At 42.3% G+C, this 23,162-nt stretch overlaps 2 protein-coding genes across 3 annotated transcripts; both read left to right on the forward strand.

Moving 5' to 3' along the window:
• Positions 1 to 5,169: 5,169 nt before the first annotated feature.
• LOC133001762 (transforming acidic coiled-coil-containing protein 1-like) lies at positions 5,170 to 18,589 on the forward strand. Of its 2 annotated transcripts, none has more exons than XM_061071445.1 (13): positions 5,170 to 5,584; positions 7,131 to 7,222; positions 9,914 to 10,325; positions 12,208 to 12,265; positions 12,367 to 12,424; positions 12,926 to 12,978; positions 13,824 to 13,958; positions 14,065 to 14,141; positions 14,332 to 14,375; positions 14,801 to 14,961; positions 15,549 to 15,655; positions 15,765 to 15,885; positions 16,446 to 18,589. In XM_061071445.1, the coding sequence occupies exons 1-13, from the start codon at positions 5,478 to 5,480 to the stop codon at positions 16,512 to 16,514; spliced, it is 1,494 nt and encodes a 497-aa protein (XP_060927428.1). In that variant the 5' UTR covers positions 5,170 to 5,477; the 3' UTR covers positions 16,515 to 18,589. The 2 variants fall into 2 exon arrangements, with proteins under 2 accessions (XP_060927428.1, XP_060927429.1); XM_061071446.1 differs by having other exon boundaries at positions 13,827 to 13,958.
• A 649-nt stretch (positions 18,590 to 19,238) lies between these two features.
• On the forward strand, positions 19,239 to 20,543 carry si:ch211-113d22.2 (uncharacterized). The gene is made up of 3 exons (XM_061071158.1): positions 19,239 to 19,287; positions 19,666 to 19,779; positions 20,329 to 20,543. The coding sequence occupies exons 1-3, from the start codon at positions 19,239 to 19,241 to the stop codon at positions 20,541 to 20,543; spliced, it is 378 nt and encodes a 125-aa protein (XP_060927141.1).
• The last annotated feature ends 2,619 nt before the right edge of the window (positions 20,544 to 23,162 follow it).

Below are 23,162 nucleotides of genomic sequence, written 5' to 3' on the forward strand. Positions count from 1 at the left end.
ATTTCATGGTCATGGAGAGCAGTGGTTGTTAATACGGAAACCATGCATTTAAGCAGATGTTCTGGGGATGGAAGAGAGACTCATGATCATATTTTTTGTAATCAGAGAGTCTTCTGTGTTTGTGTGTGACTGATGGGGGTTGGGGCCGTCCTTATGGGAATAGTGCGAAGCAAACCCTTGTCGTGGGATCTCGGCTTTCAGTCTAATAATAGTTGGCTTAATCATCGGTTTTATGACTTAACTGGGGCAGTCTTGGATGTACAGTGGACTTCCTGTTCCCCATGAACATCCAAACAGTCCCTCATTTGGGAAGAGGCTGACCTGTATTTGGAGCTTGTTTCTGCCGAAGAAAACTTTTCTTATTCTAAGCCAGAAACACAGTGAATACACAAAGACAGGAACTACATTTGAGAATATTAGATTTGATAATTCACCTGCATGAACGTGAAACCCACTGCTGAATAATTTTAGGGTAAATGGCTGAAACTTGCACAGTATTGTTCTAGATGATGTGGGTGTATTTATAATATATCGTGCAAATTAAAGCAGAATGGAAATGAAATCATAGGGCACTGATTTCAAAGAGAAAAAATTAATTGAGACGTCATAATGTAGAACAGTAGGGGGTGTGTCGTCTTCCTGTTCTGTGTGCATGTCTGTACAATGCTCATGCACTTTAGTGTGGGTATTTTGTGCTCCTGTGTCCTGTTGTATTCACGAACAATAGCTCGGCCGGTGTCCGTGCGTGAAACCCCTCCTCTCTTTCTCTCTTGCTGCCTCATTCTTTCATGCCACTGTCACTTCAATGTTTCTACAGTACTCTGGGAGGGCGAGTGCCTTGGCTTCATTCAGTCTTACTCCGTGCTAGTTTTCTGCTCTTATATTTTGTGTAACCTATGACCTTTGTGAAAATGGCAGATTCAAGCACAATGAGCATGATTCATTGCTGCACTTTATTTCCCTTGGCGTGGAGAGAAGTTTCACCACTTGTTATTTTTTCTAGTTTTGTGATTTAAAAAAATAGTTTTTGACTCTGATGTCTAAAAATCAACAGAAGATGGTTAATATCTTCTGCTGTGCTTCATCCCTTCCTACTTTTCTGAGTGAGGGTGGGAGAAAAGGTGTCTATATGCATGTTTTCATAGTGGAATACACTTGTGGCCTCCTCCGAATTGGTTGCCATGGTGAAACCGGAGATCTTGTCAACCCATTTAAGCTCCCAAAGGTGAAATCAGACCCCCGTTGCTCTCTCACATCTAATCTTCCCACATCTCCTTTTGTTGTCTTTTTCTTTTCATCCTGGCATCTTGTCACTGAGTCTTTGTTACATTTTGTTAATTCTTTTGTTAAATTTGGATGAGAGTCCAGTAATGATCACTAGGTGGAGCTATACCATAGAACGAGACAAACAAATGTGACCCAGCAGTTTTATTGCCTTCAGATCAGCCCGCTCATCCATCTCCGGAGGGAATTTCTTTTACAGCCTGACATTTAAGCTCAAGTTAATGTCTCACTTGAAAACATACTGACTCATGTCAATATTTCTATATACTTCACACGTACACACCATAGACTGTGGTACACACACCCACATATTTATTCACGGCAGACTGATAAGTCAATGCAGAGCCTGTATCAGGACATTATCCCGGCCTTCCTTTTATTACCTATTTTCGCCCCTTTCCATTGTTTTGTTTTTTTGTTTGTTGGTTTGTTTGTCATCAGGATTATGCAAAAATTAGGGAGGATGGACATGAGCCAAGAAAGAACCCATTCAATTTTGGCACAGATCTGGACAAAGGGACAGATCCAGGATTATTTTTTTTCACTCTCTTTAATATTGCGAGACAGCAAAGATTTACAGTTCTGCATGGTGAATGCTCATTTCATATATAGTTAAGCTTCAAAGTTGTAATGATAAAAGGTAAAATGTTTTAGACAGAATTAATCAAAGCTCAGATGTGTATTCCAATCAGTTTTTTTGTTTTTTTTTGACAAACAACTTGTGCAACTGGGATAGTTTTGCTTTATATTCATTTCAATTTAGCCAGGAGCTCCTCTATTTTAAACACTAATGAAGAAATGTTTACTACATTGAACTTTACTGTTTGACATCTGTTCCTTGTGAATGTTGATCAAACGAGAGACATTTGAAGTCATGACCTTGTATACTGCAGCATTTGAATGTAACCTCTAATTGAAACAAGACCAGAGCTAAGTCGTCTAAAATTAAAAGATTGAAGGCTGTCATTACACTCCGCAAATGTTCTACAGACATCATACTGACAACTCTGTTATTCTGAGCTGGACGGGAACAAAAATGTAATCGTTTTAACATGGCACCCGATGATTGGTCACGATGAACCTGAAAATCAAAAGAGTTCATCCATTTGGTGTCCAAAAAGACACTTTTACACCTACATTTTCTCAGGTGAAACACAGTGCACACAAATACTTGGCTAATAAATCATATAATCAAAATATTTTTTAAATTGTACATATGCAAAACAAGAAACATCAGGTGAGAGTGTAGCATAAACCTGTACAAAATGCACACCCAGCAATCTTGATTCAATCCCGTCCTAACCAGTTGTTTTTTCTCATAATCAAGAAGAAGTATGTATCGTATAGGGACCAAGAATATTCACAGCAAATATCATGCCATTCATTTTTAAGATATCTGGTAATGCAGTATAAGGTCTGGGGGAAATGTTGACCTGATGGTGGCTCTAAATGGCCCATGCTGTTTAAGTTTCTGTCATCATGTAGGGAACAGAGAGCAGAGATAAACAGTCTGTGATAGTTGAGAGGCTTCTCTAATACCCTCTCTGTATCTATATACACACACACATACATAGTTATCTCATCCAGGATCACATGTCCTCTGTTGTAGCTCCCTGACATGTTAATCATTGCCGATTTATTCTTAGCTCATAACCACACATGCTGCCATCAGTCAAAATGTAATTGATGATTAAGGTTGTGGATTCTTGGTGGATTTACTGACGCTATGCACGTATGATGGCTGCGGTTCAGTGCATGTGATCTAGTGTGTCTTTTTGTGTAAGATGGCAGCTTTGGCTCACAAAGTGTGTATGTAATGTATGTAGGTTTTGCTACTGTGTGCTACTTGTGGTTTCATGGTATTACATAAGAGCTGATTATTTTCCTTTCCCCTCTGTTTTCCTCCCACTTCTCTGTCTGTGTGGGTCTCTGCTCTGCCCGGGTGAGAGCTGAGGATCCAGCGTAACGATTCTGTCCATCGCTGGATGTTGTCTCCCTGTCCTGTCATGTGATCTCGGTGTGTTTTTGTGTGTCTAGAGGCGAGTTTACAGCTTAAAGGTGTTGCAGTGTAAACACAGGATGTGATGTACCCCAGAGTACTCTGCTTGAGGGCCTTTGTTAGCTTTGGCAGATCTTGTCCTCTGCAAGACGGACAGGTTTGTCCTCTTACCCGTTCTGACTGACAGATAAGGAGAGAAAGGACACAATGTTAGGAATGTTAAATACGCACAAATATATATGTAAGAAAACTCCCCTTCTTCTCCCGCCCCACTGATTCCCTGTCTTTCTCTGCTCCATTTTAATTGATGCTGTTTTCCATCTGTCGTGCCTCTGATTTGCTCATTTTTTTGCCTGTGCATCCATCACAGATTGAACAGAGTCTCTTTCTCCGTGCTCACCAGTGTGTGACATTATTTGCGTGCATGTGTGCGTGCGTGTTTTCTCGTCTATCTGGCTGCGTGTCTCTGTGGACCAGCTCAGACTGAGCAGTTCAAGAGCCTTTGCCTTTCCCCCCACGTGTCTCATGTGCGAGCAGTAAACAGCAGGAGAGGAAACGTACCTCGAAGTTAAAAGAAAAAGATAATCGTCTCTGCCCCTTCCTTTTTTCTTTCCCCCGTGCACCTTTTTCACAGTGGCTGAGCCATCCCCCTGGTATAAGATTAGTCATGCTCTATGTTTTTTTTTTTCAAAAGAACACATCTCATCTGGCCTAGATACCGTGTGCGTTTGTGTGTGTGTAGGAGATGTATAAATGTGAAAGCAAGTTACATAAGCCATCCACGAGTGCGTGTTTGTGTGTATATGTGTGTGTGTGTGTGTGTGTGTGTGAGCAGTGATGAGAGCTTTAATCCCAATGACTTTTCTGTCAGTCTGATGAGTATTTGTGTTGTTATTGTTCAATCTAGGTTTGCTTTATTGATTTGTTGACTTTCTGACCTGGATATTTTCTGTGAACAGAAGATCCCCTGTAGGTTTGCTCACTCGCCACAACATTATTGGATTAATATTCTCCATTTGGATTCGTGTGACAGTTAATACATTTTATATAAAGGGCACATTGTTAGTCTTTGCTGAAAATATCTGCAATTTAATTGCTCTTGTCTTCTCTTCATTATCCAGGGAAGAGTCTTTTTTTCGGCAGAGTTTTGTGTAATCACTGTTATCCACTGTCTCTGTTGGGAGCTTCAAAGTAAACAAACCATTAACAACTCGAATTACTTTGAGACTGTGCCTCAAACACACAGTGGGCCACCCAGCTGTGTTGGCAACAGTAAAGTACAAAAATAGTTTGGAAGCAAACATGGTCCTAAAGGGTGTAATTTATCCGTCACACTGCCAGAATGCTGATAACAAGCCCTTTAGTGGATTCAAATTTAATTTTAAGCAATGAGGCAGGCTGAATTTGCTTTATTTGAGGGTAATTTCAGAAATAATGGATATTGCAGATTCAAACTCATCTCCTTAAAATAGATATGCCCCATATTTTCCTCCCTTTCCTCCTATTCTCCTTTTATCTCTTCTCATCTCCATTTCTATGGAGACACAAGCATCTGGTAGTTTCTGTCTCAGGGAAACCAGACTCCTCTTTGTGTCTACAAACACAAACCGTTGCCTCTCTTCTGCCCCTTGGCTTCATTAACAATCAACAAACCCTCAAAGAATCTGGGAGGAGAGCGGGCGAGCTAGTTAGCAAACATATGGGAGCAGGGAAGAGCTGCTGCGTGTTAACCAGCTGATCGTCCACCCAGAGAGAGAGAGAGAGAGAGAGAGAGCGCAGCGAGTGGAGAGGGAGGAGAGCAGAGAGAGGAGTGACTACTGATGCTTCAGTAATCTGCACCGTGTGAGTCAGTGCTGTGGAGAGCAGAGCGGCCACAGAAACAGCAGCAGCAGCAGCAGTGTGAGACACGTTTCACTCTCACGAGGGCCAACCACGCAGAGGAGCAGGATGGGAAAGCTGAGCGGCTGAGCAAGAGGAGGAAGTGAGACAGCCACATCGAAAGCAAGAAGAGAGGGAGAGAAGCAAGAAGACAGAACGACAGCAGCCACCTACTTCTTTTTGCTGTTAATGGACAAAGGGGGCACTGCTTTGCCATTGTGACTGAAAGATAAGACTGAACTTATCCACAGGAAGAGGAAGTTTGCTTGTAAACACCAGAGGTGGCTTAAGGTTTAGGACTCGACGTGGTTCAGGGATGTCCTGGTTGTCTCCCGTCCAGTGGGCCAAATGGACGTGGTCAGCAGTGACTGGGGTTGCCGGAGAAGATGGGCAGCCCAGAGTGAAGGATGCCGGAGAGGACAAGTAAGAGGGTTGGCCACATATGTTTTATATGTGCGTGTGTGTGAGGGTGAAGTCAGAAAGGGAAATGGTTCACAGGTCGATGTGTTGAAGACAATCAGATAAAACAGTTTTCAATAGAGTTTGGACTCAAAAAGACTGATTGTGTTGGTGGGGGTGTTTGTGTGTTGATTACAGTGATGATTCATGAGTCATACTGACAGGTGGTGGATAGACACACACACGCACACACACACACACACACACACACACACACACACACACACACACACACACACATACACACACACACACTGATTGATACAGTGGATCCCGTGGTTGTCCTGGCTAACAGATTCCTCGTCAAAATACAGTCACTCAAACGTTTGTATCATCAGTCCCTGCTTTGTGTGAATCAATTGCTAAGGATCTGAATGTCCAGATCTTTTTTAATGTTTTTGAGTATGTGTGTGTGTTTTTGTCTGTGTGCGTCAAAGCTGTTTGGCAGTTTGGAAACAGTCTCTGAAAGTTAGGGGGAAGGGGGGGGGGCAAAGCCACAGTTTCCAAAGCTTTAGATTTTTTTTCTGTCCATTTCTAGTTCCTAAGTAACCATCCAAGATCGCAGCCAGTGGGGCCATCACTGGGATGTGGTGTGTGTGTGTGTAGGGTGGGGGGTTGGGGGGGTATGTATATTAGGATTAGACCGGGATGGCGGTGTTGTATAGAGCTCCGGAGTGTGTGTGAATGTATTTGTGTGAACTGGTATCACAGAGATGGAGTGCGGTTGTCTGCTGGCACTGGGAGCTTTGTTCCCTCCTGTGCTGTTTTTCATTAGCGTGTGGACGGTTTGATGTGCATCGGAGTGGCTGGGAACAGGCGCTCGTACACAAACTCTCACGCTCTCTGTCTCTCCCCGCCGTTTTGTCTCTCCGCAGTTTGGAAATAAATCTGGGCTGCGTGTCTAGGCAGCTGACACGGCAGACCAAAAGACGCTATGTGTGTGTGTGTGTGTGTGTGTGTGCTTTAATGAGTGTTGTGTCCCACAGTGTGTCCTTATTGAAAGGCAAAGGATGCAGGTGGCCTTCTAGGGCTTCACTTCCTTTCCTCTCCCTTCCTGTAAAATAAAAGCAGCTTGTTTATCTTAAGCTGCTTTGAGCTCTGAAAGCTATTATTCTCTTGTCACTTGAGGAAAACAGAGGATTTGTGTAAGAAACCCATTGTTCATTTGCTAGAGTGAATTTGACACTGCAACACACAACCACAGCGGCCATTTTTATTTTAGCTGCTTGTAGCATGTATATGTTGTTATTTAGACTGATCAGTGTTTTCAATGCCTCACTGTTCTGAAAGACAGTCAAATGTGGTGTGACAAACATTTCTATAGCCATCAACCAGGCAGTGTGATTTGTTTTAATATCAAACTCCTCATCACTTTACGAGAAAGCTTATTTCATGGGACATTTTCTATTTGTTCATTATTTTAACATTTTGTTTGCATTGTTTTATTGAGTATCAATAAGATGTCAAGTATTAAATGAATCTGTTTCGTCCTCTCTCTTTTTCCTCACAGTTCCGACTCGGAGGGAACCTTCGAGACTCCAGAGGCCGAGTCTCCGGGTCTCGTGAAGCTACTGAACCAACTGGACAACTGCAACCACACAGGTGAGACAGGCTGACCTAAATCTTTTTAACTGATCTGTCACCCCTGAAAAGTGGTCAGGCTGGGTGGTGTCAAGCACCAATAGCTTTTTTCTAAAGTAGAATGTCAGAACAGATTGACAATCTTGCCTAATTCCTGTTTAAATGGAGAAAGCCAAAGTAGTTGTTTGGCTGCTTGTGTCTCAGAATTGAAGAGCAACTTAGCATGAGAATGAAGAGCAGTGTTTCGCTGCCCGCTCTGGTTTGGGTTTCACCACTGACCACATCAGCATCACTGGTGGGTGTGGTGCACATTGTTGGGTGTGATTACCAACAGCGATGTCCCAGTGTCCTGGATAACCTCACTGTAGCTCAATTCAAGAAATCCAGATCTAGATCAGGACTGGGAATGAGGGCAAACATCTAAACACATAAATAACATTTCAGTAATGGCTGTTAATAGTAATGCAAAAATATTATTGTCCTACTCTCCTTCCATTGGCTATACAGCCTATTCTTTAAAGGAAATCCCCGGTATTTTACAACCTGGGCCCTATGTTTATGTGGGTGTGTAAATGACTGTTACTCACAACAACCTGCGGCAACAGTCCATGAAATGTGCACTGAAAGAGCTTTCTCTGGAAATTATGTTTTGATAGTGCAATGTTACTTTGTGTAATTGTCTATATTCACCACATGTTTGCTACAGATCCATGATCAGCGTACTATCAGCTGTGCAAACAGTGTGCATGAGACTTGTAAATCAAGTGGGCAGTATTTGAGTCCGGCCTGTTTGAAGCTGCCAAAGAGGCCCACTGGTGTGAAAGCCCCCCCCTCCCCCCCTCCCCTCTCAGCTGTCATGCTTTCACCCACACAGACAGGACCACCACGTGTTACCATGGCAATAGATAATCTGGAGTGGATCCTCTGCCCTGAAACAAATGCCATCGCTAATGTTTGCAAACTTACTTTCTTCATGCACCTCAATTGAGTTTGACATGTTCTCGGGGTGTATGAGGATACATATTCGTCTGCACGCTGTGGATGTCTCAGCCTCTTGAAGTCGGACATGTTTTGACCACAGCATATGGGACGCTGTGCCAGATGATGACAGAGAGATGAATGTGTTTGGTATTGAATCTAGTTTGTAGACAATAACAGTCTCCTTTTCATGCTAAAACCGTCACATGGTCCGTACAAAATGTGGGTTATAGGTCATAAATAAAAGATCGACTGTGTTGAGAAACCGATAGCCTGGTTCCCTATAATTAGACTTAACAGCTCAGGGGGGTTGCTGTCTGTACATGGGAACAGGCACGAGCCACAATTAAATAGTATGTGCCGTTGAACCAGTACCTGGATACTTTTTCTCTCTCAACGACTCTTTCACACATTTGCCCCTCCATCTCGCTTTCCTCTCTTTAAGTTGAGCTGTGAAACTGTAATAAAGTCAGATGTTGTTTTTGTTGCTAGGCCACGTGGTGGTGTGTACTCTCCATTTCTGGGTGTGGTTCCTCTACATCTGTTCCACTTCTCTGAAGGGTGGGAATGCAGTGTTTTTGAAAGGACCTTACATTTTCAGCAGAAGCTCAGCTTAACTTCCATTAACTGACTTTATGATGTAATAAGTCACACAGTCGTCTGTCACCCACCTCCACAGTGGCTTCATTCACGTCGGGCATGGTGAGAAGACGTAAAGAAAAATACAGGAGAGGTTTTTGTGGGTTTATTATTGTGTGTAGCCGTGTGAGTTTTACAGTGCATGTGTGTGGGTGCGTTGTTTTTTTCAGTAACAGTGTGTACTGTGTTTCTGCAGCCGTGTGACTCAACAGAGCCTGGTCTGCTGCTGTGGTCATTAGAGGGATGTGTTAGGACACAGGATGTGAAGTGGTGTGAGAGGAAGTCACCAGCTATTTTAAATGTTCTTCCAGGAGAAGGAACTGCCGTCACAGTATTGAGACGTTAGTTTTCACTCCTTCAGGACAGAAACGCGTGAATAAGATCTATTTCCCCTGCGTCATCCCTAGGATGGTTCTTCCACTTCACTGTTCTAATTCATTCTCACTGCTCTCACTGCATCGTGTTCGGCCACAGTTTTCTCTGAAAGCCTCACTGTACACAACCTGCCCTGCACCAAACGGTAGACAGGCACAGTGAGCCAATAGCTGAAGAAAAAAGTGGAGCATCAGCAGCATACAAGCCAGAAATCTCCCTCAGGAGTTGGTAGACACCAAAAACACTGCTAAAAGAGACAAAATAGAATATACTTATCCAGTGAAAAACTAGGTCGTGTAAAATAATAAATGTGACAGCGTTCTTGTTTCTCTACTATGAATTTGATCAGATTGAAGTTTGTTGTGATCACACTTACAGATCATCCGAGTGATGCACCTGTCGACATTAGAGCTCTGCTGCAGTCCTTTGTCACTGTTAGGTCTTCAAGATGTCTCAAAAAGTGTTGGCTGTCTGTTCCTCACTCCAGGTTTAAAACATAAGGAAACTGTTTATGATTTTTTATGGCTCAGAACCTTTAGACGGCTGGAGATCAGCCTGATAAGACCTGCTGTTGTGCAATTTTTATTTACAGTATTTTACTCTTTTTTGTTTTTACATCTGGAGTTATTGTCTTTAATTTAACTCTACTATTGTCAAGCACCTAATGGAAGTTTGCTTTTATAATGTGATGTATAAACTTACTCACTTTTCTTTTCACAGGTTTTCCTGATGTTACAAACCACTCTCTGGACGAGAACTCTAAAAAAGAAGAGGTTGATTCTCTGAACAACCTCACCGGCTCCTCTCCGGACAACAGCAGCTTCTGTTTGGATCAGAACCTTAATTTGACTCTTGGCACCAAACCCGGTCCAGGAGAGGGCCTCTCCCCATCCACCCCTCTGCCCCAGCCTCCAGCTGTCAGGCCCCCTTCATTGAGTGTCCACTCCTCACTGAACAAACCCGATCCTACGGAGGTAGACGATGAGGCTCCGATGACATCTGACTCCAGCCCGGACTCAAACCTGATCCCCAGTCGTGACATTTGTGTGGATCCCGATTTGCTCAATGGAAACAAAAACTCCATGCTGTCAAACACAAAACTGGCCTGCGAGACCAGCGACGCCATAATCACGTGAGTAGAAGATTACAGTCAAACATGTACAGAGGCCATTCCTCTTCTTTCATCAATCATAATCATCCTCTTTCCAGTCAGTAGCTCCATTTACTATACTAACATGACTCACCGATTTTCAAGCATAAAAAAGACGCTGCTCTCTTTTATGGCTGCAGGGAACAATAGTGAATGGCTGCTATTGTACACAGTCAACCTGAAGGGATCAAAATGTTCCCATTTTAACAAGCTGTGGCCTGTGACCTGCTCTGTTCTCTCTAAAAGTCTGTCAGCTATTAAGTCGCTGCATTCATTCATCATTAATACTACTATAGTTTGCAATGGTTTTATTGCTCTTATATTTATCTTAGGATTTGAGATTCCTTTGGCTCGGTAGGATTAGTTTTGGATTTGCTTTTATTATTCCATAGCTGCTGATGTGGGGACGTTTTTCAGTTCTCACAGCGGGATTAAGTATTTTTAGAGAGTGCTTGACCTTTGTTGACTAAATGTTATTTGAATGGTGAAAAAAGAAGTTAACGTGGCAACAACGCCCTCTTGTGGTTTCCATTAACTAGAGAAAACCCCCAGAATAACTACAATCACTTTCTTTTTGTTTGTGTATGAACATATACAACCACAGCAATAAACTGGTAACTATTTCTGAACAATCATTTCTGTTGTGAGAGTTCAGTTAAGTACACACCGATTAACAGATTTGATAGAAGTACTATTCAATTCTATTGGCATCACTCTATATTAGTGTATGTGGATGGATTAGATTATATATATTTTTTATTATCCTATCATGTGTGGTCTGACAGGGTCAACACACTACCTGTACAAGAGCAGCGTCTTTAAATTGTAATAGATTACATATAATAAGCCATTGCTCTGTATAGTAATTTATTTTCTATTATTTTACATATTGTCCTGATTATTTTACATATTGTCTTCAGATAAAGCTCAGGTTTGGTCGTAGGGTTTGTTTCCAGGTTGCAGTTTGTTTCTGAGCAGCTGGACTTTGCCCGGATAATAATGTAGGAGAGGAGCAATCAGTTTTTTTTACAAAGTATTTTCAGTACCTTTTATAAATCTCTCACAAATGTGAAAATATTTGAAGGATAAGTCCAGAAATCACTTTTGTTATTTAATTATTAAATTACTGACATTGGTTCTGGAAGATTATGATCGTACATTAGATAAATTAGGCTTTTCTTTCCTGTTTAACATATGACTCTCATCTGTCTCCAAGTCTGGACTTTCTGTTCTCTAAACTATAATAACCCCCTCACTCACCTTGTGTTTGACCTAACCCCTGTCCCAACATCTCCTGTGTCTTTCCTTCCTTTTCCTTCCAAACCTATCATTCTGTTTCCCCTCTCTCTGTGTGGCATCAGGACTGCAGAGCAAGTCCATTTCCTCTGTGTTCTGTTGTAAGTACTGTTTAACTGTGCGCAGACGTGTGTGTGTGTCTTTTGCAAATTGCTGTTCTGAATAGAGCAGTCCCAGTCCAGGCTCATTCCGCATCCTGCTGTGTCTTCCACTTGACCTCATTTCAATCAAAGTTAAGGGGGAAGTGAACAATAGATTTAGAAAGTGGAGAAGAAACGGTGTTAGTGGAAATCATGTAATTTCCTCTAATGCTCTGTGCAACTGTTCTTGTTCGTATATGAGTTTGGCAAACGCCTTCATCATTAATCTGCTTTTTCTTCTGCGTAAATCCACCCTTTTAGGAAAGCATTTGAATTCCGCACACACACAGAGCAGAGCTATGAGGTCTGGGCTTTTGTGTCTCTCCTGCTTTTTCTTCTCATCCTCAGACCTGACCATATGTTCGCACATACAGAGATATGAACTGTTTTGTGTTGATACTAATTTTCTCAATGATCGTTGTACTCAGGAACTCCTGTAAAGTGAAACAGATCCAGCCGCTGACGCAAAAAGAACTCAGTGAACAGGTAAGAATTCTCTGTTTTTTAAGCAACAACTGACTTGTGTGGTAGCATTAGCTCTCGCAATATATACTTTCTGTGTGGTTGAATGTTTGCTGTTGTTAAAGGACGACCATCATGGAGGCCACGCCACAGACGAGGAGAAGTTGGCGAGCAGTGTGAGCGGTAAGCACCAATGATTAACTTTATTGTTACGTTCCTAATTTATACATTCCTGAGAGGCACCCAGCTCCAGTACACTCGGTAGCTCAGTTGTATCTCAGCTCAGGGAGCAGCTCTCATGTTAAGAGATCAGATGACTGGATGTTTAAGTTTAGTCAGCTGACTTCAGCTTCCCTCAATGCAAACAATCAGCCGAGCTCGATCAATACCGGACAGTGAGAAGGTCGACTTTGCTTTACTGTTACACACAAACATGACATTAATCATTAACTTTAAATATCATACATGTGCCGTTTACTGCATGAAGTACAACTCGCTGCTACAATAATATCAAGACATATTACATTCAGTCAGGAGAATAAATGACACCATTTCATTTGTGGTGAGTGGAATTAACTACTCAGGAAAACATTTGTTTTGGGTTTTATTGTAACATTAACTTTTGTTTTAACAGTAACTTCTCATGTCTCATATTCTTACCATGAGTGTTTTACTTTCTTCCAGTCCAAGACTGCCAAGTGACGTCCACTCCTGAGGAGTCAGACTGCTGCTCTGTGGTGAGGATTTAACACTTTTGTCCATTTAAGTGATTTTGATAAATCTACTGTACCATAAACCATGTATACAGTCTATTTAATCATGACTGTGTTATGTTGTCATCCATGCTGTGTCATGTGATGAAGGTCTCTACTAAAACCACTAGGTGGAGCTAGAGCACTTGTTTATAGGTCACTACCGAATCAAAATCAGGGATGAAAATAGTCAGACAAGTCCAGACTTGTCCTTATGTTTCATATCACTGTGATGACAACAGTGGCAAAGTTCAATCACATGACTAATACAAAAATGTTAAAGTCTATATAGTAGATTATATATATGAAGCTGCAGCATGACCGGGTGTCTGATACGGTGAGTGCAGTTTGCTGTAGGACACCAGGAGCTTCTTAGTGACTGCCGCTATGTTCATCTACTCAGGTGACAGATGGATTTAGATTTTCATTCTGGAGATTAGAATATGACGGACTTAATCCAGGGAAGGACAAAATGAGAATGGGATGAGACAAGGCGGAGGAGAATAGGGAGCAGAAGAGGAAGGATGTTTGAGAACACAGACTGCAAGGCAAGATGGGTATGAGGTAACAAATGAGAGGGAGAGAGGTTTAATAAATTGAAAAATAAATAATAACTGATAAAAGTGAGATCAGGTGTACAGAGACAGAGAGGAATGTCACATGTTCAAAGTAAAATAACAGAAACAAAAGATAACTTTGATGTTTGTATTCAATTCATTTGGAAATTTAGAAATTTTATTGTCAAAAATACCTTATAAACTCTTCAAAGGTTCAGGTGGATTTACCTCCTCAATATTGGAAGGACGTGACTGATTCCTTTCTGTCCCCAGCAGAACGACGACACGTGCAAACTGAAGAGCAACTCCAGGGAAAGTGAGATGCAGAAAACAGGAAGTCAGGTCCTTGATTCCATCTGCATCAGTGAAACAGAGAAGCAAGCTGTTCGCACTCTTATTAGAGAAGAGGTAACACACTGTTCTCACTCACATCCAGTGTGTGTCTGTTGTGTAGATGTTCAGCTTGGTATTATTTGTACATAGAATTCTACTCACAGACAGCATTTCCTTTCAGATCATCACTAAAGAGGTGGAAGCCAATGACTGGAAGAAAAAATATGACGACTGCAGACAAGAAGTCAATGAGATGAGGTTAGAAAACATGTTGCTGCCTGTTTTTAGACATAAGACACATTGATCCAAAAATATCTCCAATTTATCACTTCCTTTTTTTAATTATAAGGGTTTTGGGGGTGTATTGAAAGTATTGGTGTAGTCATGTAAATGTTATCTTTAAATGCCTCTCGTTTTAAGAGCCATTATGTGTTTGGTCTTATTACAGGAAGATTGTTGCAGAATATGAGAAGACAATTGCTCAGATGTATGGTGAGTAGAAATCCTCAAACATAACTTACTGTAACAAACCAAAGAACCATGGCACTCAGTAGAGCACATAACTCTGCCAAGGCCCAATAGTTTATGAAACCTTGTTTAAATTCAGTAGATCTTGATTTTAATTTGTATCTGCTCTAAATCTCACATGCGCCTAATATTTGTCAATCTAAGGATGCCTAATTTTGTATCATTATTTGACCTGCATAGTCAGCATTATATTATTCTATGTAACCACCTGATTCACTGTTTCAGCGTCACAGTGATTTGTGTCGTCTTGTACTATGAGATGACACAAATCTTCTCTATTTAAGTTTGAACTTGTCCTAATAATTTTTTCAATCACTGCTACTAGACTAAATACTAGAAATCTGTAATTTAGCACTTCACACTAATATCCTCTTCTTCACTGTTCACAGAGGACGAGCAGCGCAACAGTGGCAGCTCCCAGAAGGCTTTGCATGCAATGACGATGGAGAAGGAAGCAGCGCTGGCCGACCTGAACTCCGTGGAGCGCTCTCTGTCTGACGTGTTCCGACGTTTTGAAAATATGAAGAGCACCCTGGAGGGCTTTAAGAAAGTAAGGGGTCGTAGGACAAGTGCAAGTCTAAACAAGTATTTATGGAAAGTGTCTATTTCAAATGCTGAGGTGATCAGCCAATAGCGGGGCTGCAAGAAGATTAAGGTCAGAATAAGGTTGGAAGCGTGATCGGGGGCATTGGTCGTCTTGAAGTAAGAGCAACAGGGATTTAAATGGAAGGTCACTGGATAAATGCTGCCCTCAGGCACTGTTCTCTCCTCCACTCCAACAAACACCGGACAGAAAACCCTCGATTAAAGCTGTTTGTGCCCAAATCTTGACCAACAGTTGACTCACAGCTGCTGTAGAACAGCTGCTTGAGGGGAAACAGACAGCTGTGGTGAAGCTTTCAGCAGCACATGTGTGGGACAGCAGGAATGCAGAAGATTAGGTGGAGAAGAGCCCACAATGTTTTCAAATATTAAAAAAAAGCTTTAAAGAATCATGTCTCTATAAGACCGTAGCCAAGTTTAATACTGTATTAGAAAATTGTAAAGATATACATACAACATTAAATCTATTTTCCCTCTGACTGAGTTTTGTTTTTAAATCACAATGTGTTTGACGTTTGGTTTTTCCTCAAACAGAATGAAGAGGTGCTGAAGAAGTGTGCTCAGGAATATCTGGCCAGAGTCAAAAAGGAGGAGCAGAGATACCACACACTGAAAGTCCATGCCGAAGAGAAACTAGACAAGTGTGTAGAGATTCAAAGAGAAATCTGTAATAACAAGTGAAATACTTCCACAGGGTTTGAGACTCTGTTATATGACACGTCTGTTCCCCTGCTTCCATGTTTCAATCAGGGCCAATGAGGAGATCGCTCAGGTGCGTACGAAGGCGAGCTCAGAGAGCGTAGCGCTGACCGCCGGCCTGAGGAAGGAGCAGATGAAGAATGAGTCTCTGGAACAAGCGCTGCAGCAGAAGGTCAGAGACATCCTGATGTCTCTAAGACACTTTCACACTCCTCTCAGACCTGGCATTGACATTTGTTCTGAGGGATCTGATAACAAGCAGACAGTGCTAAGTACATGTGTGAATCCATCCAGAGATCTGATCACTTTCACCACATTCAGAGGTGGACACATGTGGCCTCAGCCTTTTCACCGTGTGAACGCAAATGTATCCTGGGGCACTTACGCTCTCACACTCATACACACATGGCAACACACACACGTGGAAAAAAACAGAAACGTTGTCATCATTGTTGTCTGTAAAGTCAGACTGACTGAAAAAAAACATTTTGGTATTTGTCAACACAAATGTGAATATTTGCATATAGAGCGGGGAAGTGAGATCCAATCACTCAGTATATGGATGCAGATAAATATAACGCTTCCCATTAGATTTCTCAGGACGGACGTTAATACCAGGTCTGAATGGGGCATTAGTATATTTGTATGCTATATAGTTGTGCTGTGTTGTAGTATATAAGTTAATAGAGATGCGTGAAATGTACTGATTCATCCTTCGTTGTACTTTCACAGAATCAAGAGATCGAGGAACTGACAAAGATCTGTGATGAGCTGATCGCCAAAATGGGAAGAGTCGACTGACAGCCACGCCCTGTGAGTCAGCTTCCTCCGTCCCTCTGGTCCTGCCCCGTGCATGCGCCCAGCCAGGAAGCAGCTCTTCTACCCTGCGCCAGCTCTTCCTCTCAGAGACTGCTCATGTACACATGTTTAAAGTAACTTCCTTGTACACTACTATTGCACTACATGTGACCAGAATCAAGGGAGGTTCTGTAGATGTTAATTATTGCCGGGAGTTTGGTTCTATGTTGTCACTTTGTTTGCATTCACTGCCCTTTATGAGCTCATCTTGGCCCCTTGTGCTTTCGTCCGTGGTGCCAGCCAACAACAACCTGCTTGTGAGTCAACTCCCAGCAGCTTAGCTGCTCATTCCTTTGCAAACGCTCGTGCAAGATGACATCAGACTTAATGCAGGATGTTTTGGGCGTGTGCTCTGATGGGCTTTTGACAAGGATTGTTTAAAAGCAATAATCCATAAAATGTATTTTTCTATGAGGTAAACAAGAATTTCACTCTGGTAGAGAGAAGCTCAGGGGCACTGTATCTGGCCGAAGGAGTTCAGAGATAAAGTCAAGCTGCATGAGAACTGAAGAGGAGGATTTCAGATTGTTTGAGGAAGTACAGGAGTCCTCTGAAACCTGAGGGAATCTGGACTTCACTTCAGTGAATCCAAAACTGCAAATAATTCTCAGCTTCAGCTTCACATGATTTACAGTATGACATAGATTATATTCTAGAGACTATTTAAAGAGCGGCAGAATATTTGTATCTTTCACAGAGACGTATAATTACCTGACAATCATAAACCTTCCAGTGACTGTATAAACACCACTGGTCATTAACTGTCAAGTAGAGAATCCTGAACAACTGGAACAAGGCTACAACATAATGACACTGTATTTCAGTCAAGTGCTGCATGGTCACTTTTTGTAAACATCACTCTCTCACAGTGTTTCCACTTGTCCTCTCACCGTGAGAGAAACCAAGAATTCAACGTCTTTGTTTCAAGTTTTTTTCCTGTTGCTTATTTGTGATGATTCAACAAATAAATAGGTTTCTATGCACGTTGCTTTTTACACCTTTGCATTTCTCAGGATTTACATTTTTTGTTAAACTAGTTGCATTCAGCAACTCAGCGCTTTATCAAAGACGTGAGGTGGTTGAGACGTAACTCCATGTTTATTCAAATGTGTTTTTGAAGGAAAAAAAATAGAAGATTTCTCCCCAGCCCCAGTTATACGGAAAGTCTCATATTTACCTCAATATTATACAGTGTATTATTTGCAAATCCATGATTTAAATTGAGCAGTTATTTACTAACAAAGTGAAACAAGGGTTTAGTTTATATTTCTGTCACTTTAAAGGTTTCCATACTCAGTTCATTGGAGTCAGTTGCTGTGTCCTAACCACCATGTAAATCCACTCATGTCACAAACCCACCTGTGTGCCATCGTTTGTATTTGTGCCAAACTAATGTCACATTGCCTCAGCTGTTTGTCTTTATTTTATAAAATATTGTTTTGTCACTGGTACCCCAACTACCTGTTACAGGAAAGAAAAGTTGTACAGCCCATGTCCTTCTCCCTTTGGTTAATACCATTCCAGCCTCCGCTCTATTCATTTAGATTTATTATTTTGAATAAGTGATTTTTAGTACTTATAGAATTGAATCTGCACGAGCTCCTTGCTCTGCCATGGCTATCTTTCATATAGATAAATATTTACACTGCAGTTAAAGTGACACATGCTCAGGTTTATGGAAGGAGAGCTGTCGTAAACAGGCGTGTCTGCTCTACTGTCTGTGAATTAAAGGGTTCCTCAGTAGGGTGCTATACCAGAGGAAGCAGGGTAGACTACGTTCTAGACGTAGTCTTTAGAAACTTTATTAGGGTAAAACCCTCCAGAGCTAAAGACCTGGACACTTTAAACAGAGAGCTGGTCCAGACCCCTGTGTGGAGGGGTATCATGGGTTCTAACTTCCCTTTCCTGAGTCACGGTTTGTGTTTGTATATAAGAAATGGGATTGTCGCACTTGTGTTGAGGACTAACAGTGATTGTTTGTACATTTGCTTGAATAAATATTATTTACTCCACTGTGATTTCTGCAACTGCTTTCCTGACTGATTTCTGTTTGAATTTTCACATTGTGTGTTTGTGTGTGTTATGTTTGTCAGTATATGTGTCATGGTCTCAGCTTAAGCCTCGGTTCCAGTAATGATGCACAATACGTCAGACTTCCCGACACACACATACACACACACTCACAGGTTTGCTCAGCTATAAGCCTCTGATCTATGCTAACTGGACAGTGGACACCCTGCAACCAGGTCCAGGCTTTGTTCCCCATGAGGTCCAGTGTGTTGAGTGGACACAAAAATGAGTACACACACACCCACATGCTCTCCTCCCTGAGTGATTGATGAACTTTTTACTTCCCAAACTGTCAGTTGCAACTTAAACTGCGCCGTGGAACCGATCCTCCGACAAATGACCTCAAAACTAGGAGTGTGTCTCCCTGTTAAAGCTCGCTGGGTTAAGTCTATTACTGCAGGGTGCTGGCTGTGCAGCATAGATGGAGATTAGAGATAAGACCTTAATGCCCCCATGTGGACACCTTCTCGTGTCTAAACCCCCTCCTCTTCCTCCTTCTCCACAACCCTGGAGTGTCCCCTCCATCTGTGACTCCTCTCAGCCTGTCCACTCTTTCTCAGGACTCCTGAAGACGCTGGGAGCCTTTAGCCAGCTGCAATGAAGACCGCTCTCGCCCTCCTGCTGTTCATCTCTCTGGCCTGTCACAGTGAGTTCCCATAACACCGTCACTGACGCTGGATTATTTGGGATGTGTTTTTTTCCTGGCAGTGGGTGAGGATTTAGTTGATAAAAAGCTGGCAAACTAGTTGTGGATGGGTTGTAGAAGCACAGATGATCCTGGATTGTTCATGTCCTCAGTGGTAAAAGCAGGTTTAGCTTGAGGCCTGCTCAGTTTGGGACATTTCCCATGTAAAGCTGTTACAGATTTAAACCTAAAGATTGACAACAATATGTGGTTCTCTGCAAGTTAGTGTGTGTGTGTGTCTGTGTGTGTGTGTTAGTTTTTGTGCATGTCCTCCACCAGCCTGTGAATATGCATGCTTAGTCTCAAATTCAGGTGTTCTCTCCTGTTCTGTGTGCAAAGGCCACGGCCTCAAATGTCACACGTGCGTGGCGTCCAATGACGACGATTGCAACCGACAGGGCTCCACCCCCTGCCCTCAGTACGCTGACGCCTGCTCCACCATCACAGGACCCAGTGAGTAAACACACAATCACAACGAGGAAAACACACAACAATGAAGGCGGATTTGGTTGAATACAGTGATGTAAAGGCCTCACTAGAGGTCAGCACAGCAGCGATATCTCAGTGCATGTGTGACACAGCAGTTTGAGGAAGTCGCTGGGACCTAAAAAAAGTCCCCATGTTGTTTCCATTAGCAAAGAGAAGGCCAAAATGAAATCCCATAATGCACCACGAGGTTTTTGTATTTATTACTTCCCACAAATATGTCCTATTAACTTCTGCCAGTAGGCTTCTGTCTTGTATTTTGTTGTGTGTGTGTGTGTGTGTGTGTGTGTGTGTGTGTGTGTGTGTGTGTGTGTGTGTGTGTGTGTGTTTGTGTGTGTGTGTGTGTGTGTGTGTGTTTGTGTGTGAGTGTGTGTGTGAAAGAGCGAGAGAGAGGGAGAGAGAGTCTGCGTGTGATCATAAAGCCTCCACGTCTACATCCTCTCTTCATTTGAGGTTGCTCAACATTATCCCAGTAACTTATGACATCCACAGATCTGTGTGTGTCTCTCTTTTAAGACACTGTGATGAAGTCATGCACTTACAAGGCTTTCTGCGACAAGGCCCAAGGCGGCAACTCTGGAGCCAAGGTGGCGTGCTGCTTCGGCGACGACTGCAACGGGCCCCACAGGAGCCACAGCCACGGGGACCACAGCGGTGCAGGGGCTCTGGCCTCCGGCCCCGTGCTGCTGATCACAGGCTTCTTGCTGCATGTGGCACTGAGTCAGTTCTGAACACAACATTCCCCCCTTCTTCTTCTTTTCTTTTCCTTATCTGTGGTGTTGTCATGTCACCCGTCCATCCTTCCCTTTTTAATCCGAGTTAAAAAAGAAAGAAAGGATTCCATCTGCAGAGAGTTTCATGCATTTTGAGATGTGTTTTATATCGAGTGTTTCTGACGGCTGTGTTGTGTGTCCTGTAAATACGAGCTGCACGTCAGCAGCTTCCATTGTCTTGTTTTTATTTCTTAGATTATCATCCAAAACTTGAATTGTATATCTTTATTATCTCGTCTGGTATTTTCACTCTCACGCAGTGTGACCCTGAGAGTGTTTGTGGTGAATATGTGTCTACAAAGGGGGGAGGGGGAGCATCTTCTTTACAGCTCCGGCCCTACTGGTGACGACTTAGTTGTGGTCTTGGTAGGTGCACAGCTCGCTTGACACATGACCACATGATTCACTTATGTCGTTGCCGTGGTAACCCATAAGGTAACAAGAGAATTTAATCACCACAAATCTTAGTAAAGTGTCCATGTTCGTGCATGCAAGCTTGTCTGAATAAAGATACAATCACACCTTTATTGTGTACGTGGGTAAAGTGCGTGACTGTGCGTGGGTGGTAAGTATCGTACATTTTATATCCTACACTTGACCTTTAAATGCCAGAGAAAAAAAACGTTTTGTTTACGTTAATGTCCCCGATTTTATCATAGCATTTATCTGCAGATGCATGCAAACTGTAGAGCAGAGCCATCTGAGCGTTTTCAGCAGAGGCTGTGGAAACTTTGAGACTTCCTTCTGTGACTGGTGTGTAACTTGAATCCTGTGCAGTCGCCACAGGATATGAAATCAGCGAGGTAGGTCTGCGTCCTCAGGCAGGTCATATGACGTGCAACCACTTCCTCTTGACAGGAGGACACAATTCTTTAACACAGAAAAAACTGACGAGTCAATGCTGATATTTCTTATTTCAACACCGACTATGAAAATGCATAACCCGGACTCTTGAGTGCATATAATAAAGTGTTTGAAAAGAAGGAGGTCAGGCAGAGGAGGAGGACGCACTCAAACACAGAGTACAAATACATAGACAAAATGTATTTTCTACTTCTTCTATAGCAACTACTCATTTTTAAATATATTTTACGTTTAAAAGTGAAAGTGCTTCTATTCCCTAATGCAACGCTCTTCTACAACATTATAACTGTGTCTCTGAGTCCCTGACAACCCTGTGACCTGCAGCTGTAAAGCACTGCTCAGACTCAAACTGCTCAATCTTGGAATCAGACATTTAATAAACAGCTACATGTGATGTTTATAAACCAGCACTGAGCACAATTACTGTCCAGTCGTTGCAAATACAATGCAAATACAACAATGTGTAGCTTATTACAGAACTATTGTTTTATTTTGTATATTTACATAAAGCAAATCTCATTTGCACAAAGAGAAGATGCAGAACTGTATTATCTGGGCTGTAGCTACAAGGACACTGAGGTCCTATATTCTGAGCATTTCTGGGTTTCTGATATCAGAGGAGGACTGTATTCGACATAAAACATCCAAAAACACAAATCAAATTAAAGGGGTTTAGATTATAAACACCCATCAATAAAATATTGGTAAAATAGCCTATTATTCAACGCTTGAATGAGATAGGACGACCTGGCCCGATTGAACTCTGTCCTTGGATGGACAGATGGATAGATTGATGGATAGATGGATAGATATTTGATAGTGAGCTGTGATTGGTTTCTTTTTGGCTCAGAAACTGCAGCTCCACTCTCCTACACTTTAGTGCAGGACTATGAAGTGTACAGGAAGTACATTTTTTCCCACCAACAGGTTTGGGTACATGATCTTGTACTTGTCACACACACTCACCTCCTGTGACAGGTGGATGAATGACACTATTCTTCACTGTGTTCCTGTTTATCCAGGTTCGCCCTCTGTGTGTGAACCAGCTGTGTGTGTGTGTGTCTGTGTGTCTGTGTGCATGGTACAGGTATTACTCATGTTTCCACAGTCACATCATGGGAACTCTTCTTCATTATGAGGTTAAAAAACAAGTTACCATTACGTGAATCATTGACTTGTAATGTGAAGACATGTTTTTAGGTTAGATGTGTGCACTGGTATATCTTTTGTGAGGACCATGTTTGGAAAGTGAGCACAGGGCTGTTTAACGGGTCAAGACTTTGGTTTTAGGGTTAGTCAGCATCAGGGTTAGATAAAGGTTGGGGTTGGGTATTTACTCTACTTAGCTTACGAGTGTCCTCCTTAAGATAGCAGTACAAGATGGGGGGAAATGCAGTTGCAGGAGGGAAAGATGATTCACACTTTTAATCTATTATCTAGAAAAGTGTCAGTATAAAAAAAGAAAGAACCAATGCTCTCAAAACAAAACTGCTCAAGTGAAGCTACTGAAATTACAATACAGGTTTGTTTTTTTTCTCGTTGAAATGACAGTTAAGTTCAGTTTAGTTCCTCAAATGAAGCAGCGGCATCAGGAGGAGGAGGAGGAGGAGGAGGAGGAAGAGGAGGAGGAAGAGGAGGAGGAGGACCCGGCGGCCGGAGCTGCTGAGAGGACGCACAGCTCACATCCGGGGCTGGTTCATTCTGACAACGAAA

This window comes from Limanda limanda, chromosome 5 (assembly GCF_963576545.1).
Source record: "Limanda limanda chromosome 5, fLimLim1.1, whole genome shotgun sequence".
Classification (NCBI taxonomy): domain Eukaryota; kingdom Metazoa; phylum Chordata; class Actinopteri; order Pleuronectiformes; family Pleuronectidae; genus Limanda; species Limanda limanda.